Source organism: Chelmon rostratus, chromosome 14 (genome assembly GCF_017976325.1).
Source record: "Chelmon rostratus isolate fCheRos1 chromosome 14, fCheRos1.pri, whole genome shotgun sequence".
Classification (NCBI taxonomy): Eukaryota; Metazoa; Chordata; class Actinopteri; order Chaetodontiformes; family Chaetodontidae; genus Chelmon; species Chelmon rostratus.
Genome location: NC_055671.1, coordinates 8605107 through 8622654, shown reverse-complemented (window position 1 = coordinate 8622654; position 17548 = coordinate 8605107). Strand labels below are relative to the sequence as shown.

Sequence of the window (17548 nt, the reverse complement as noted above, 5' to 3'; positions counted from 1 at the left end):
ATTTTACTATAACTAGGTGAGTTTGGTGGTGATCATCACATATCAAATGAAAATAATTTCTCATCTGGCAAAGCAAATATTCTTCTGGCAGTCAAAGTGTAAATGTCTATTTTTCAGAGATCCTCTATCTGCATTTTCAAAAATCTCATATTTTCCAAAAAAAAACTGATGCAAGGAGATTTCAAGGAAAAACCCATGTGTAACCATATCTTTTTAATGTCAAGAAGCTTCAAGTACAGATGTTGAAGATCCCCATTTGATTTAAGTTTTGTTCATTAAACTTCCACGTGGGAAGATTTTTACTGTCTATAGAGTAAATCTGGCTACATTGAACAATTTATCATCATCATGAACCCTTTGTGAGGAGCCCCTTGACAGATCCGGGACTCTATTTCGGCAATATTGCTGGTCTTGCTGTGGCTGAGGAGTATCATGTGTTTGGGATCCAGAGGAGTTGGGATATGTTGATATGTTTCTTACGGTTGGACCCAACAGTGCAGATTACACCTTTAAGAAACTTACACTTGCATATGCTGAAGAAGGCCCTTCACTGGTACACTTCACTCTATCCACGTTTAAAATGTAGATATTATCAATAAATTAATTACCCCTCTATTTGTCTTTGCATAAGGTATGCCTAATTAATGGGTGTCAAAATTTCAACAACGCTTCATTTCCTGTAATGAAATTGTTTTTGTAAACTTTGTAATAAAGATGAGTTCACAAAACCTGCGGTGACAGCCCGGCACACACAGCCAGTCTGAATTTGTTTTTCTGGCAGCGCGGCTTCCTGGGGTCAGTTGTGCATGGAGTCTCCTAGGAATTATACTCTACTTAAGACACATTAGTACTTTTTTTTTTTCAGTGTTTTAGTCCAAGTTTAAGACAACTTGTGGAGGTGACAGCACAGTGTGAGCTGCGGGCAGGTCACACACAAACAGATGCAGCTGGGCTAAGTGAACACAGCGGATGTAGAGTACACATGTCCATAAGGTAATGTCGAGTTGAGCCACCTGGTTGAGGACTTGAGATCTACACAGGTAAACACATGTCATTCAAAACTTTACCAATCTGATGCAGTTTGTAAGAGTGGCGGTGTTCTGAGCATGCTAGGGCGCTAATTGTGATATACACTCATATATAATGTCATATTATATTATACTGAGATAAAACTATCTCGGTATAATATAGCATATGAGCCTTTGCTTGATTAATGTGACTGAGGTGATTAGTACTCATCCCTGTCAGGAGTATAGTTAGATGTCTCCCGCCTGCTAACGCTACAGCGTCCTTCTGAACTCTTGCTGCCAGCAAGAGCACCGTGTTGGACTGTCGGCGCGTCCGGCCTCACATACGCCCACAGCCTTTATCCACCGTTCCTCCTCTGTTCTCCGTCTTTCCCTTGCTCATGCTTCATGTAACATCCCATCAAATTGTGAGTACAGACTAACATTGCATGTGTGTTTTATTTTGGTGGCTTGCACTAACTATAGCCGGTGATTTGTTTTAGGTCATTAGCTTCCAAGCCGTGACTCAGGCCTGCATCATTTTATTTTTGGCTAAAGCACTTTGTTATTTTGTTTTTTAATTGCAGTGAGTGTATGCATGTGTGAACAATGACATTTCTGGAACAGGTCCAGAGTTATAGGGGAAACGCAGTTAGGTCCTTTTATATGCTTGCTTTCTTATTTATTTTCCATATTTTCTATTATTTTTGCAGAAGTGGTTAAAATATTTGTCAACTTTTGTGAACACGAAGTAGGAGTACACAGTTGTATTTTATATAGCACCTGTATATAAGACTAACCAACAAATTCACGGAAGCAAAGACTTCGGAGGATGCGGAGCTGCTTACTTTAAGCCTACGTGACGTCACAGCTGGACGGGTGAGGACCGAGCTCCAAGAGGCCTGCTGCTGGACGGTGTCCTTGTCAGCCTGCAGCTCTTCACTTTGTAAAATATGTCTTACTGCAGCACGACTGAGTGAATGAGACATCATCTGAACTCAGTCACTTGATATCTCTGGAATAAATATTTGCACTCTCGTGAAAGGATGCAGTTATAATAATCGTATAGGGGATCTCAGTGCTGACTGGTCCTGATAATGGGACTGGCGCATGCAGCCTTTTCCTCGGCCTGACAGACACCCTCAGTCTGAAGCATCCTCCCAAACTTTTGGAACTTGAGAAGTCTTTGAAAGACTCTTTGTGAGACTTAAAACACCGAGGGTAAAACCAACCCAAAAGTACATTAGCCTGTTGGGCTGACACGGCTTGTGCAAGGCTCGTCTCACTGTGTACTCCAGCCTGTGTGTTCATGCTGTGCGGTCCAGTATGAGGGGTACAGCGTGGAGCTTAAGGTTTTTTCTTTTAATGGTGTGGGCAATTCTTTTTGAAGTCCATGGTTTAAGGGAGAGTGTTTATAAATGAGACTTTGAACTGCACTTTAAAATTGTGACTCCTTTCTGAGGTTTGTCATTTTGGAAACAGTGAATATTGGCCCCCTCAGTACATGTGTCAGTGCTGCGTAGTGTCTGCAAAGCTAAAGTATGCTCCAGAGTGAGCGCTGTGTGGGAGCTGTGAAGGTTCTGCAGGAACGTGGACTTTCTAACTAAATGGCGAGGTTAGGTATTTTGGAGACTGATATTAAACACACTGCAGGGTCAAGTGTAATTTTAGTGGAGGGAACGACGAGTGCTTTTCTTCTAATGTCTCTGAAGTCGTTTGACTTTCATTTTAAATGAACAATGTTTACATTTTCTCCTTGTTACAGCTGGTTAGTCAATGTTAGGTTAACAAACCTAAATGATTGAATGTTATTATACATTATGATACTTTTTAAAATGTCATTGTATTTGTTAAAATGTAAATTATGTTAATGCTTTCCAATTATTCAAAGGAGATTTGATGCAATACACCCACAAAGAGGAGCTGATATGTATTTCTTATATTCCAACTCTCTCTTATGACTCTTTAAAATTTTACTGTTTATTCAAGTCTGTTGTAATTCATATGCTGACTTTAGTGAAGCTGGTTGAGTTCATTTTCTTGGCTTTTTCGTATAGGCTGTACTCAGTTTTCAGTCTTCCAGTTATTATTGAGTTTCCCAAACTCAAAATGCTGAAAACTTTACTAAACTTACAAAAAATGGTTGGAAACTGTTGCCTGAGATTTTTGGAGTCAGATCAAAGCAACAGTTTTTACAGTGAACAAGCACCGTGTACAGAGAGAGAGATCTTGGCTACAATCTCTGCCGTGTGTGTGTGTGTGTGTGTGTGTGTGTGTGTGTGTGTGTGTGTGTGTGTGTACAGTCAGTCTAAAGTCGAATTGTTGCCGAGTGTGTGCGTGTGGGCTCGGGGGACTACGTCTATGGGAGAAGCAGAGCAGGAGAAGTTGGAGAGAGCAGCAGCCACACAGAACATGGACAGAGCGTTTACCTGGCCCTGTGCTCTGTGGGTACGCCAAGTAGCCGCCTCTTCCACGGGCCCCCCTACCTGAGCCACGCGCTGCTGCTACCGCCGCCGCCGCCACCGGTCCGTATGCTGTCGCTGGGAAGCCTGCAGGCACATACACACACATATACACACACACATCACTTCCTGCACATGGATGAGTACACCCCAGAGGTACAGGAGTATGTTGATACCAGCGCTGAGCTCCGGGATAAAACCATGGCTGTCAGAGACGGGGGCTCATGTCAGGGCGACATCTATCAGCAGACTCTTAACTGAGCCCACTGTGATATTCAAAACCCTGCAGATCCACTGATCCACACACAGAGGCAGACAGATAGCCATGAGCAACTCCCCGAATATAAGGTTCAAATAAAACAGGCTGACGTGAAGTGCAGCTTCAACATGCTTGTCCTGATCATCATGAGGCGAACATTAAATTATATTAAAAGCACAAAACAAAAAAATTACTTTATGATCTTATGATTAAAACTTCATTATCAGTAACTTACATTAGCATGATCATATTATTATTTGCACCTTAAAATCTCCTTGCGTAGAAAACACCTGTCTGGCTGAAAAGGTGCAAATTCTTATTCATGTGTAAAACTCTGAGTAAACTGACTTTTGCAATTCACCAAGTCCCTGATTATATTAGTGAAGGCATTTGGCTCTGGGGGGTGTTCATGTCGCATGCTTTGGTTGAAAGATTACAGCCACTTCTGAGCTGCACAGACATGGGCATAATAGCCCTTCCTCTGGGGACTACCCCTGCATTTTGTTCAGGAGTGCTCCCAATTACTGAGACTTTCTATGGAATCAGAATCGTCCACCGTAATGCAAGAGACAAAGCCTTCCACAGGTTTTTGTTGTTGTTGGGCTACAAGACATACAGTAGAAAAGCATTTCCCACAATCAGATGGAGACATCTGTTGCATGATTTGCCATTCAGAGGAGACTTCGATCTGCTAGCTAGTGTGAAGACTTAACAAGGCTCTTGCGCTTGTTTCATCTTATGTAAACATTAATGCTGCCGCGACACTGAGGCTTCTGAAGCCTTAAGCTTGAAACACATGTAAGCATTCGCAAAAGGCAAATAAATTGTCAGTTTTTGATAATAAGAGCTGAATACCATGCAGAATATGAATCCGCTTCTTTAGGGTCTGATTATTCCAGCAAATATCAACCTAATAATCAGTCTGTAATTAAGCCGAACGCAGTATCTGTGAATTGTAATTACATTGTTGGCCTTAATGAACAGAGTAGCTAGAGGTGGCTGACAGAGGCTAGTCCATGCCCAGGGCCTGGGTTCTTCTCTCAGCACAGGAATGGCATGTCATTAGTGGTGATGAGATTCCTCACTCTGGGCTCAACACCGTCTATGCCTAATCAGCCTCCTAAAATTATCTCCACAGGAAATGCTTTCCTTACTTGAGAGAAAAAAAAGGCATCTCCAAATTCTCTCAATTGGAGTTTTTCTTGATTTCTTTTTTTTCGCGCCGTGTGTGTGTGTGTGGGTGTGTGTGTTTCTTCTATGTTTTGGCCAAATCCTGGAGACCGTGGTTTAGACATTACAAAATGGACACCTTAGAGGATTATTTTTTGAATGCTGTGGAGGTGAGAGGAGCACTAGCGGGTGACCTATTTTCCGAGTCAGCCTTGTACTGTTATTCCACGAAGAGGGGCTCACACAAAAGACTGATGAGAGGGAGGGAGGGAGGGAGGGAGGGGGAGGAGGTGAGAGGGCAGGGTCAGATGAGCCGCAGCCAAAGAGAAAAACACATAGCTTTTCATCAGCTGGCTGAGAAGGAGGTAATTCACAACTCCGTCGACACAATACAACCACGAATGTGCGTGCTGGGTGTGAGGTGCCGTCATGCTGCGACTGGCAGGCAGGTGAAGAAGAGAAAGAAATGCCACTTTCCCCCCCAACTATCTAACAGCTCAGGATAGAATAAGGGACTCAGGCGGCATGGTGACAGGGGAAAAAGCCTGCAAAAAAAAAAAAAAAAGACGACAAGAAAAAGGCAACTTAAGTCAGCCGCATTTATGCCGCTGCAGATATTCTCCGCCTCTTCACAAATACACAAATCGACTCTGATACTATGCTAATGATGGCCATGCACCCCTGCATTTCCACTTACAGTGTCCCCATGGTTGCTGGGCGGAACAGCGTTTCATACAGCACTCTTTTCCCCTCTCTCCCTCCTTTCCTAAGTGCTGAATCTATCTTCCCCTCGCTGCCATTGTCATGACACCCCCAATAGACCCACTGGCTTGGAAGTTAGTTGCGGGCAAAGTTGTGGTGAGAGATTAACTTTGCAGGATTAGGTGGGTTAATTAATAGATGGCTGCTGCTCATTGTTTTGTGCTCACGCTGTAAGAAGCCACCCAAGAGAAGCGCTGCAGCATTAAATCAATTTCATGGCCCTTTTATTACTGAGGAGATAAAGCCAATATTTAGCTTTCAATTCTTCACAATTATTGGGCCCCTGCTTTGCCACTTGAGTGGCTGCGCTTGGCTGGGGACAAGGACACATCTGTTTATGAGCTGTGGAGGCCCGGGGGCCTTGGTGTCCGGACTCCGGGGAACTGTCCTCAGCTTTCTCTCCTCAAGCCTGCAGCACAGAAATTCAGCCTTCTTCAGGAGTGCACACAGAGAGGACGAGAGATTAGACCTTAAGAAAGATGAGCACTTTTGAACGTTTCACCCTCTCTCCATGAAAAGAATTACATTTCCTCCGCAAAAACATTAACATTTCATAAATTATTTATATCCACAACAAGAATAGTTGCAAATTTCTACAGAAGTGTTCCACTCTGAGGTTGTTCTATGTAGTAACTCTGCGCTCTCACGACAAAAAGCTTGAACTGACTTTATACTCTGTCCTTTCAGCTATGACATGAACTCGTTTTTTAACTCCACTGTTTACTAATATTGACCAACATTCAAAGAAATGATGCAACTGTCACCCTGTAAGCATCCGCGTCCACCTCCAGCCAAAATAAACTTCCAGCTAAAGTAACTTGCCAGGCAGAATGTCATATTCATGGAATTGTCTGTTCTGTGCTGAGGGAGCACAATGTGCATTCAGAGCACATAAGGCTCCATTTTCATGACAGTGCATAGCACACACTGGCGCTTTATGCCTGTAAAGTGGCATTTTTCTCGGGCGCACACCGGTTCTTTTCTACCTGCACCTGTATTTTGTGAGTCTCTGTGAACTTGACTGTACTGAAGTAGGAGGAGAAGCGCAGTAGGGGCAGTGTCATAGTGATCAAACAGCACAGTGCAATTTTGGTGTCAAGGTTTCCCGGGATTTTTGCTTGCACCGACTGCCTGCGCAGGCCAGGTCAAAAGCTTTGTTTTCTCTATTATAGAACAGTCAAAGCACTTTGCAGACTGTTTTTAAAGCAGAGAGAAGGAGGTGATGTGATTGGGCACATTAATTCTAGACCCCATCAGGACCACTGATGATGTATTCCTCAACATTATGTCACCATGTTTTCAAGCTGCTCAGCAGTTGCACTGCACGATTTTCACACACATCAATTGTTGATGACCGTGCCAGTCTTAAATAAAGGGAATCAGAAGAATCGTGAAATTGCATTGATTCCGTTGATCAGCAACTGGAAAAAACAATGAATGGTGAAAATCTGGAGGGACATCGAGCATATTTTAAGGTTAAACAACATATTTGATAAGCCATTAGCTACTGTCAGGCAAGCTTGATGACATCCAGTGTGTTTTACTTCCAGGCTTAAATAAATGCATCCAAGATGTGCGCTGATATTTCAGAGTTTGTTTTCCTATCGTATCGTGTGACACTATTAACACTAATGTTACCTGGAGGTGGTTAAATGCTAATGTTAGCTGTTAGCTGCAAATATGTTGTTTTACTGGAAAGCCTGCCGGATAGATTTCCACTCTCCACTGTCTTTTCATTTGCAGATGAACCGAGAAGCAGTGAAAATAATAACAATTTGTCAGATTCCTTACGTTTGTACCACTTGCAACCTGGAGCACAGCGGTGCAACATTATCCTTTTGATAAGAGCATTTGAGCTCCCCACCCTGACCATAACGTCAGAGGAAAATGGCTGCTGTGTGATAGTGCTCTCTGCTGGGGCCCACACTGCCTGCATTTGTGCTCATCAGGGTGTGTGTGCTCATCTAGTGCAGACGGTGAATGAAGTGAATGTGACCCCTACAAACTGACCTATATCCTTTTGCAGTTTTGCATTACAGTATGATCTTAACTTGTGCTGGAGGCTCCTCACATTACCTCTGATTTTTCTCCTGATGCACTATTTCTGATACATTTCTGCAGATCTTTTTTGGCATATTGCCTTTCTCGCCACAGACTCACTTTCTGATCCTATTACTCAGAAAACGTCACAATGAAAAGTTGTTGCATTATGCATCAATAAGGTCCTATTTATGTCCTACCAGTCTGACAACAGCTTGACTGATGTTAATGTAATCTGTACTGTTCTTTGGCCCAAAACTGCCAGCAGCAGCCCCCCCTCTGTCATTGACAAAGGAGCTCCATCAGTCACAGAGCACTCCAGTCATTTCTGCTATAAGAAGACTGTCAAGTATCTAATGCACAGGAGGAGCCCAGGGACAGCTGGTATTCTATGGAGGCCTTATGGACAAAGTGGCCTATGTCTGTTTTATTTTTAATATTTGTCTAAAATTGAAAACTAATCAGGCCTTGCAAAACACCAAGACTCAATACAACAACATTATACTAAACTAGCAAAGAAACATCATGACAGCAAATGAGAAGAATGTTACAGACATATTTAATAATACTAATTAAATTTAGTATTGGAGTGCAGTTAACTAGGATTAGCTTGCTGGCTAACAGAGTCTTCATGCTACATTGGTTAACACAGTAGCTTGGATTTGGGAAAGGGGCTTGTGAACAAGCCTTTCAGCCTGCAGCGAGTCGATTTTTGGAGCAGACAGGAGTGAGACAGATGAGCAGTACAGAGCAGAGATGAGTGAGACTGATGAACAGAGAAGGACAGCAGGCACATCACTAGAAGAGGAAGACAAAGAGAAGAAAGGACAAAGAGAATGAGAAATTGAGGGAGAAATGAGGCCAGGACGCGAGTGTCTAATCCATTCTCATGGAATTCTGGATTTTGGACGAGAGAAATATGTCAAGAAATGAGATTAGATTACACTCAGGTAAAACATAGTGGCCACACCTACAATTAAGTGCTTTTCTTCTACAGCACTAAATCAATGTAAGTGTTGCATGGTGCTGTTATAAAGTCCTTTTTGGTAGTTTTAAAAATCTAAATCCCTTGCATTAGATAAATACAGATATACTGTATTGTTTAAATATTCCCTATTGAGTAAAAGTGAAGAAGTTGAAGAGTGGCTGCAGGTGCTATAAAAACTACATTCAAGTAAGTATGGTCCCTCTCAGTGTCAGATTATGAGTTGTATTTTATTATTATTCAAATATTTTGATTGATTTTCATATTATACACTCACAATAGAACTCAATACCCCAGACAAGAGGGAGAGAAAAAATAAATAACTAAAATAAAATTAATAAATAATTAATTAACAAAAATGCGTAATAAAAATGCAAAGAGAAAAAAAATGCATGTAAAATCAGGAAATTAAAACAGATATGTTACTCAGTATCTACAAAGTAGTCATACATAATTACATACACATGTATGCATACACACCTAACTGCAGATACAGAGTAATATATAAACACACACACACAAAAAAAAAGGAGGGGGGTGGGGGGGGTTAGACTGCACTATGTTGAGGGGAGTTAGATTATGAGTTGTATTATGTACAATAGCAGGCCTGGTGGAATATAATGGCAGCAATTTGAGGAAATTACTTCTTTTTTTGAAAGTCAGGTCTTACTTGTAATTGTATGTGATACAGTTGCCGAAATGAAAATAAGTATAAATGCTCATACATTAAACTAACATTAAGTTGAGTAGCTGGTAGATATAAACTTTAATTTAAAATTAAAGTACCAAAACAAGCAAAATGTATTTAATGATGGACTACTGATGCGTCTTGATAAATTAATGCTCAATTTTATTTAGCCAGTTTCCCATTAAAACTGGGCTAATCTCACTGTAAACAAATAAATGGAAACCAAACAGAAGGTTGATTTAAAAAGCAGGTCTGTCTGTTTATGTAAATGTAATTAACCAGACATTTTTTCTTTTATGCATGTGCATCATAAGAGTGTCGACTAATTATTTATTTAGGTTTAACAACGTAACAGTTGTGCTCAATACCTTACAGATGCTTTCTATCCACAGTGGGTATGTGTGGACCAAACTGTTGAACCAGGTGGCCCCATTTATCCTATTAGGCTAAGTTCCATGTTGTGGTTTACTGTACACACTCCTGTTTCACCTATAATACTTCAGAAAGTTACAAGGATGAACCAAGGAAAAGATCTGAGCAAATTCAATGTGAAAAATGTGAGAAAAAAAATGAGAAATCATACAGGAGGAGCATGTTTTTTCCTGTCACTGTATGACAGTAAGAAGGACAAGCCAGCGGAAATAAGTCTGTTGATAAGTCATAGCAGAGGCAGTGAAGCACACTGCCGCCTTCTCGCAGGAGGGGGGAGGCATTCTGTCAAAGACGGAAAACTGACTCCACTTCACATTCTGCTTCATCAATAACCTTTGATAAGATATAGAGAAACACGCAGACAAATAAACAAAACAAAAGAAAAAAATATGTATCAAAGTTACAAAAGAGGCAACCACCTAGCAAGACATCTTTTCATCTCCAGACTGACAAGTGTCCCATTGTTGTCATCCTTCAGCGCTACTTTGTTGTTGCTGAAAGCATCTCTGGGTTGTTGTTATCAAAGGCATAAATCACAGAGCTGGAGAGAGCCAGGTGGCTTTCATATGAACTGCTGCACACATGCTCATGTCTCACCTCTCCTCTGATCAGCGGAGACCTACAGTACACACAGAGGCTTCCCCTCGTATGAAATACAGACACTGATGTCTGGGAATGAGCCAGAGAGAGAGGGAGAGAAAGAGCATTTATATGCACACCAATAATTCAATTATAACCAGACTAATGCAATACGCATATTATTGCAACTCTCATGTAAACACCTTAACCGGGTTATCTTACTCACATTAAGGTCCTAATCAGAGTAAGCATAACTTGATTAAAAGGGCTGGGTTGCTTGTCAATCATTCAAATTAATCTTGCCATTTGTATGTCTGGTTTCTCTCAGTGTTTGGATTTTGTGCACGCGCCCACAAAGGTCACACAGAGAACAGGTTGCCGGGCGGGTGGTTTGAAACGGAGCGGCTGGAGTGGAGACGGTGGAAAAGTTAAGCAAAGGACAGTCCAACCAGTCCGCCGCAGACACAGTACAGCTACGCCTCAATATGATATCCCAGTATCGTGAGATACTGAAACGTGGGTTGACGTGTCGGGTAGCGTAACAGCTGCTCACGTCAACCACTCCACTGCGTTTAGTGTTTTTCCACAACAGTGGACAACAGGACCTGATGCATTTCATCATACATTCAGCCAGGCTGTGGTTTGCCATTTGAGAGCTTTTGCCTCGCACACAATTCAGGTGTGTGTGTTTTAATACTGCTAGGAGTGCTCTAAATACAGTATAAGGCCAACATATTTACTCTTTAACACCAGGACCCCCTTACCTCTATACAGTATGATAAGGATAGTCAATTTTCTGTTGCTCACTGATATGATCCTACATGGCTTCACTACTCTGTGTGTGTTTATTTCCGTGTGTCTCCCTTTGCCTAAGCTCTGGCTCTCTTTTTGCCAAAGGTAATGGTTTCTGTATGTAATGAAACCGTTTGGCACACTGATCCTTTGCCATTAAGACTTTGTGGCTTCTTATTGGGGAGAGAAAAAGTCAATTACAGAAGTGGAGTGAGCCCAGAGCTCCGCAAAGCCTGGCTTTATGGTCGTAATTGCACGCGTATCTTATATCTTTGAACAAAACGATGAGGTCAGGAAGGAGATATATTTGGTAAAAATTAAACCGGGTAACCTTTCAGAAGCACAGAACTAAAATCCGGCACGATGCAGGAGAACTGCTCTGTCCCTTTACAAGACAGACTTACCCGTAATCATGCACTAAAATTTGTTTGACACACCAAGTCACATCATCCTATCCACTGTAACCATTATGCCGAGAAGAGGTTGGATAGAAATGGAGAAATTGCAGTGTGTTCTGAATTCATGCCCCACACGAACATGCATCCGCCTGCAGAGGAGAGCAGTGTGTGTTGTAAAGCCACCGTACTACAGATAGTAAACAATATAATGTGATTCCCGTGGATTTCTCCACAGGAAGGTCAGAGGTGCCGTGAGGTTGAGCTACAGACCAGCCTCGCCGGAGCTAGCAGGACTGAGTGATTTGCTAAAGGATACTTCAGCAGGGCGGGTTCTTGCTGATGAGGGGGCTCGACCCAGAGCCCTTCAGCTGAAGAGCAGCCTCTATACTCACTATGTTGTCTGTCAAAACCAGCATAATGAATAGCGGATTGCCTTACCAGTTTCTGTATCACTCGAGGTGCCGTATACAAGCTATACAGATGACTTTAGCCATGAATAAATCAATCATAAATTAGAATTAATAAAAATACTTGATACACTTTATTATAATGTGACTCAAAACACCCTCAACTTGGAAATAACTCCGGTCTCCCAAACTGCACACACATCACACAGCTGTACACTGTGTGTGAGTGACTGTGATGTTGTGATGTGGTGAAGTGAGCTCAGTGTCTTTTACTTCAGTTCCCAGTGACAAGAGCGCCGTTTCTTTGTAGCTGAAGTGCACGGCAGCATAGTATCAAAGAGGACATACTAGGCTCTTTATTGAAGTGTAGCCGCACTTTCGACCTCTTCTTTGTACTCCTTCCAATGCACTTCAGTAAAAAGGAAACGGCACCTATGCTGCAGAATTGATCTTAACACATTCTGCTTGCAAACAAGCCTCAACATAACTCTCAGTCACTCACACACACACACACACACATACATACATACAGTAGTTAAAGAAGGAAGATTGGAGAGCTACATAATAAGACATGGAATAGTATTTCAAAAAGAAGGGAGAAATCTGCCAGAATAGATCGGGCGAAAACCTTTAAACAGTGACCCTGGGTTGTGAATGGGACAGGGTCTTGGTTCACAACGCTAATATCCAAGGCAGTTCATGCTGGTGACTTAAATAGAGAGAGACAGACAGGGAGGACACAGATGTCTGACCTTGCAGTGGTGCTTATGTAATGGTCTGCTTCAGTGCATTTAACTGCAGTGCTCCTTTCCAACCTGGGATCAGCAAAGGCAACATGTCTCTGCAGTCCAATCTCCACTGACATCAGTTCTGACAGTCAGAGAGTATGAAAAGGTCCTGTGAGCGCCGAGTGAATCAGTTGTTATGGCCCTGCCTGTGTGGTCCCCACAGAGCCAATCATACTAATTAAACTAGACTACTTAAGCCTCCTCTCATTAGTGTCCAAGTAAACAGCCTTAATTTTTTATGCATTTTAATGTCCATCTCCCAGTTCTGAGGGTGGCAGTGGAGGGGACAGCTGAATGATGAAGGGGAGTAATTTCAGGTTTTCTCAAATGAAAGTGAGTGCATTAAGTGTCATTTCACCATTCAAGTTAAATACGTGCTTGTGGATTTGCACTGATCAGTGCAAATCCACAAACACAAACACAAACACATGCACAGCAATTACTACTTTAGAGTGAAAATAAAATATAACTTGTTAATGCTCATAATAATAATAATAAGAAAAAGCAGCTTTGTGCACACTATTTCATGAACATGATTTTATAGCCATGTTAAAACACTTGCAGACTCCATTATATTTTAGGCAGCTCCATGCACTGCTTGGCTGTTACACAATCTACCACTGCTCCAGATACCAGGGGCAAGCAGGGTAAAATGTGGCATGACCCAAAAATAGCACTGCAACACTGGCTTCCACTTGATTACTGGGGGTGTAAGCAGTGTTTCCGCATAAGAGTGGCATGCAGAGTTATATGCATACATGATTACACACTTTCTTCATTGGGATTTTGTATTTTGCATTTTTTTAGGCTCTTTATATTTAATGTGTTTTTTTATGTAAAAACAATGATGTACATGTGCATGTTTATTGTTATGTCATGTAATAGTGTTTTCAATATAAATATTTTGAATTAAAAAAAACCCTATACATACATATGCACTGCGTTCATGCACTAGGGAAAGAGCGGATGAGAGCAACTGGAGGGCTATTAGCACAGTCAGCAGGAGGGAGGGATGGAAGGACAGAGGGAGAGGAGGGGGCAGCTGTGTAGAGACCTAGCAACTACCCAACTTGCTGGGCCTGGAGCTCTCGAACAGTGGGTGGCATCAAAACAACAGGCAGCAGACACCGAGCACGGTCTAACAGACACACACATATTGCACTCCTCTGCCTACTTCCATGTCTGTGCTGCTTCTCTGTCTCTCCTGCTGGTCTCAAGCAGTGTCTAAAGGTGGCAGGCATGTACGAGGCAGGGCAGCTAAAGTTTCATTTCTAGACCAGCGGCTCAACGGTCGAGACATAATGAGCTTTAGCATTGCCACTCTGCCTTTTACAGCAGCTCATCTTCCCCACCACAGGAACCCAGACTGTGGGTCTCCATGGCAGACTGTTTGCCTGCTTCAGTGTGTGAGGCTGTGTCTGCTGTCCTAGGGTGAGTTAAGACCTGGGCAAATGAGGTGAGGCTTCTCTTCCCTTTCAGGAACTAGCCAGTCTTTCAGCGTTGCCTGTGTCAGACTGCAGAAGCAGTGGCAGAGACAGGTGCTCACACACCTGAGGAGACACACGTGCATGTGCACGTGACCTGACTTGCATGTGAGCATGCAGAAAGACTTGTACACACTGCATCTACACAGATAAATATATACTGTAAATGTAGGTGCTGCTACACCTGTTGAATCCATCTTGCGCCTCTACTCAATGTCCAGGAAAACACACACAGCACATCGGCAACACATAGTGTCTCCCTCTGACAGCAAAGTACATAAAACAGATTTGAGGGCTGTTAATAGAGAGCAGGGCTTATCTGAGAGCAGTCTAGCCCTATGACTGCACACACAGAAGTAGATAGGGCGTGACATACAGTGCTGTCCACTGACGTCAGAGCAGCACACTCACTACTGTCACTGGGAACAGAGTCATGGCCTGGGGAGCTCGGAGAGTCTGCATGTGTGATGGTGTGCTTGTGCACGTCCCTGTGTGTGTGTGTGTGTGTGTGTGTGTGTGTGTGTGTGAGTGTGCAGTCAGCATTGCTGTGGAGACAGTGAGTCAGAGAGGCAGACAGGAAAGGAGAGAGAGGCCCCTGGTAAAGTCCCTCCACCTCCTTTGCCTTCATACATAGCCTTGAAGAGTCTTTGATTGAGTCAGTTTTATGCCTCTGTGTGTGTGTATGTGTGTGTGTGTGCGTGTGTGTCCAAGGGTGTGAGAGAAAAATGTGTTGTGCATGGCCGTTCAAGTGTGCGAGGTCACGACGGTCCTAGTCAGGCTCTATTTTAAGGCCTGCGACTCATGGAGTGCCCCGGCCTCCACAGACCCATTGGGCTAATGATCAGCCTTGGCAATTAAAGCCAATCTGTGAGTCAGTGTGGCATCAGGAGGGCCATCTGCTTGCAGCCCTGTAGCACTCACTCTGGCCTGTGGGACCACTTGCTGGGGTCACAGCTCACCCAGCTTGTAGAGAGATGGTCACAGGATCTAAGAAACAATCTGCCATGTAACTATAGTTCAACAGGAACCCGTTCAACCGATAGCACCGCTGTGTGTGCCGCCGCCGTGTCTCAGGAGGGCCGTAAAAACACAAACAGTGGGATCTGTCTTACGGAGGACAATGTTGCATGCACCCATGACACAGGTAAGCTCCTCATCAGCCTCAGGCCAGTGATTTTTTCCACCTGCTCCAGCAATGCAGCCAAGAACTGCGGTACTTATTGTACTGAAATGGGAAATACAAGATGTCTGAATACTTAAGAGAGCTTCAGATCTGCTGATAATGACTGCGCATGGTGTCCCAAACTGCACCATCATCCACACAGGAAGTAATGAACTATAGCCAGCAAGAAGAGAGTTTCATTGGACAGAAGTTTAAAAAGGCATCTTCCAAACTTTTAATTAGTGAGCGTTGGTACAATGGTGTCTTCGCAGCGGTTCTGGAGCAATGCCAGCTTGCATATCTGCACCTGGAGTTAACTGTGCTGAAATGAATGGAGCAGACTCTCACTGGATGTAACACATCTTTAGTTTGTCTTTGATTCCAACATTGTGATGAGCTGTTACAGAAAAGACTTCTACGCCTGAGGGCCTTTGCTATGAAAAGGAGCTACAGGAAGTGTTGAGTTTGCTTTAGCACCCTGTTAACATCGGAAAAGGTTTGCCTGTTCTTTCTCATGTTCACTTGCGCTCATCAGCGCAGCTTTGTCCTTTGAAACTCGACACATCCCCGCGCAGCCACCACGTCTTCTCGTCCTTTACCACCAACCCCGCAGAAGCTACCTTTGCTTCAGAAGTTCATGGCTCTATAAAGTCCACGTCAACACCGTCTCCCAACAGCAGACAGTTGCTAAACCCTGGGAGGCTAACTGGAGTTTCATGCCAGTGCGCTGGTGTGACCTCTGGTGCATTTATCACATGCTTGATCGCCTCTGCCCCAGTTTATAGGGGCATGCAGCCCTCAGGAGCAGTCACTATCATACCAATTGCATTCATTACAATTGCAGCTCAGCAGCTCTCTTCTCCTATATGCCACTTGCTGAGAGAACAGCTGCTCCCTGTACATCTATATTCTTCCAGTGGGGTCAAAAGGTCAGCAGTCTTCTTTTCACTGTTACTTACAGCTGCATAGAGCAACGTGCACCTTCTGTAGGTATGACCCCAATGCACACAACATCTGTCACTGTGGCCTATATTTGAGGAGGATAATCTAAGATGTAGCACAGTTGCAGTTAAAAATGTTCTTGGGATTGATAACTTGGATTAATCAATTCTCCAATGGAATTGTCATTTTATTATTTTATTGGCTTCTGTTTTATGCTCATCAATTTATTTTCTGCAGATCGTCCTGGTTACCTAACATCAACATCCTCAACATGGGTTTTATTTTTTCAAAAACTGAAGGATTTAAACATGTAACTTGTTTCCTTGCATATGCCTTTGAATCATACATAAATGTGCATGTAGTATATATATTAGCCAGATGTACTATTACTATTACTTATTGTACTGTACACTAGTTGGGGTTAAGTGACTTAAATCATGGCGTCTCAACATGGGACAGTCTCAAACAGGCCACCCTGCAGGTTTTCATACTGCGGTGGAATCCAGAACCACCTGCTGGGCTGAGTCCTGTTTACACTCATGTGGAAAGAAAAATCTACTTCACACTGATTTAAGGCTTTTGAAATGCTAGATGCGACGGAGTGTGCTGTTGCGTCTCAGGCGTGGTCGGCTGGTGGAGTCGGAGGTGCAGAGGGACGGAGGCTGCGGCATGCTATCCCACGCATCATATCTGCCGCGGAAACAGATCTGACACAGATGAAGCGTGTGACAAGAAAAGGATATGGCAACAAGACAAGAAAAACAGACGGAAAGAAAAAACAATCCACCGACTGCAACAAACCTGCCCGAACACAACACTGTTAAAATGTGTTCTGAGAACGAGAGACAACATGCAATATTTATTTATTTTTTTACAAACAGTCTGGATAGTTTGTCTCTTCAGTGTTAAGGTAACTGGTAACCCAACATCACCCACCCCTCTGTCCTCATTGCACCCTTGCTACACTTACCGCTGCCCTCTCCCCTCCTTAATCATCCTTTCCCTCCATTCTTTTACCACTTAAGAGGCTGACTCACTGGGCCTGAGTTGCTGTTTGTCTGTCATGACATCTGGAGTAGCTGGATGACTGAGTGTTATGTCTTTCTCTCACTCAGTCTGCGTCTCTCCCCTGATGGGACCCCACTAACATCTTCATCCCTGGTTTTTCAGTGTAGCATAATGACCTCCTAG

General features: G+C 43.1%; 1 protein-coding gene across 6 annotated transcripts in view; it reads right to left on the bottom strand.

Moving 5' to 3' along the window:
- The window catches only part of LOC121616998 (RNA-binding protein Musashi homolog 2), a 238794-nt gene that overhangs the window by 25188 nt on the left and 196058 nt on the right, over positions 1-17548 (bottom strand). For 3 of the 6 annotated variants that reach the window (XM_041951942.1, XM_041951943.1, XM_041951946.1), the window contains exon 11: positions 3437-3556. The exons of 1 other annotated variant lie outside the window; for it this stretch is intronic. In XM_041951942.1, the coding sequence (XP_041807876.1) occupies positions 3437-3556 (120 nt within the window). The remainder of the gene's footprint in view (positions 1-3436; positions 3557-17548) is intronic. 2 more of the 6 variants (XM_041951944.1, XM_041951947.1) reach the window with 1 other exon arrangement.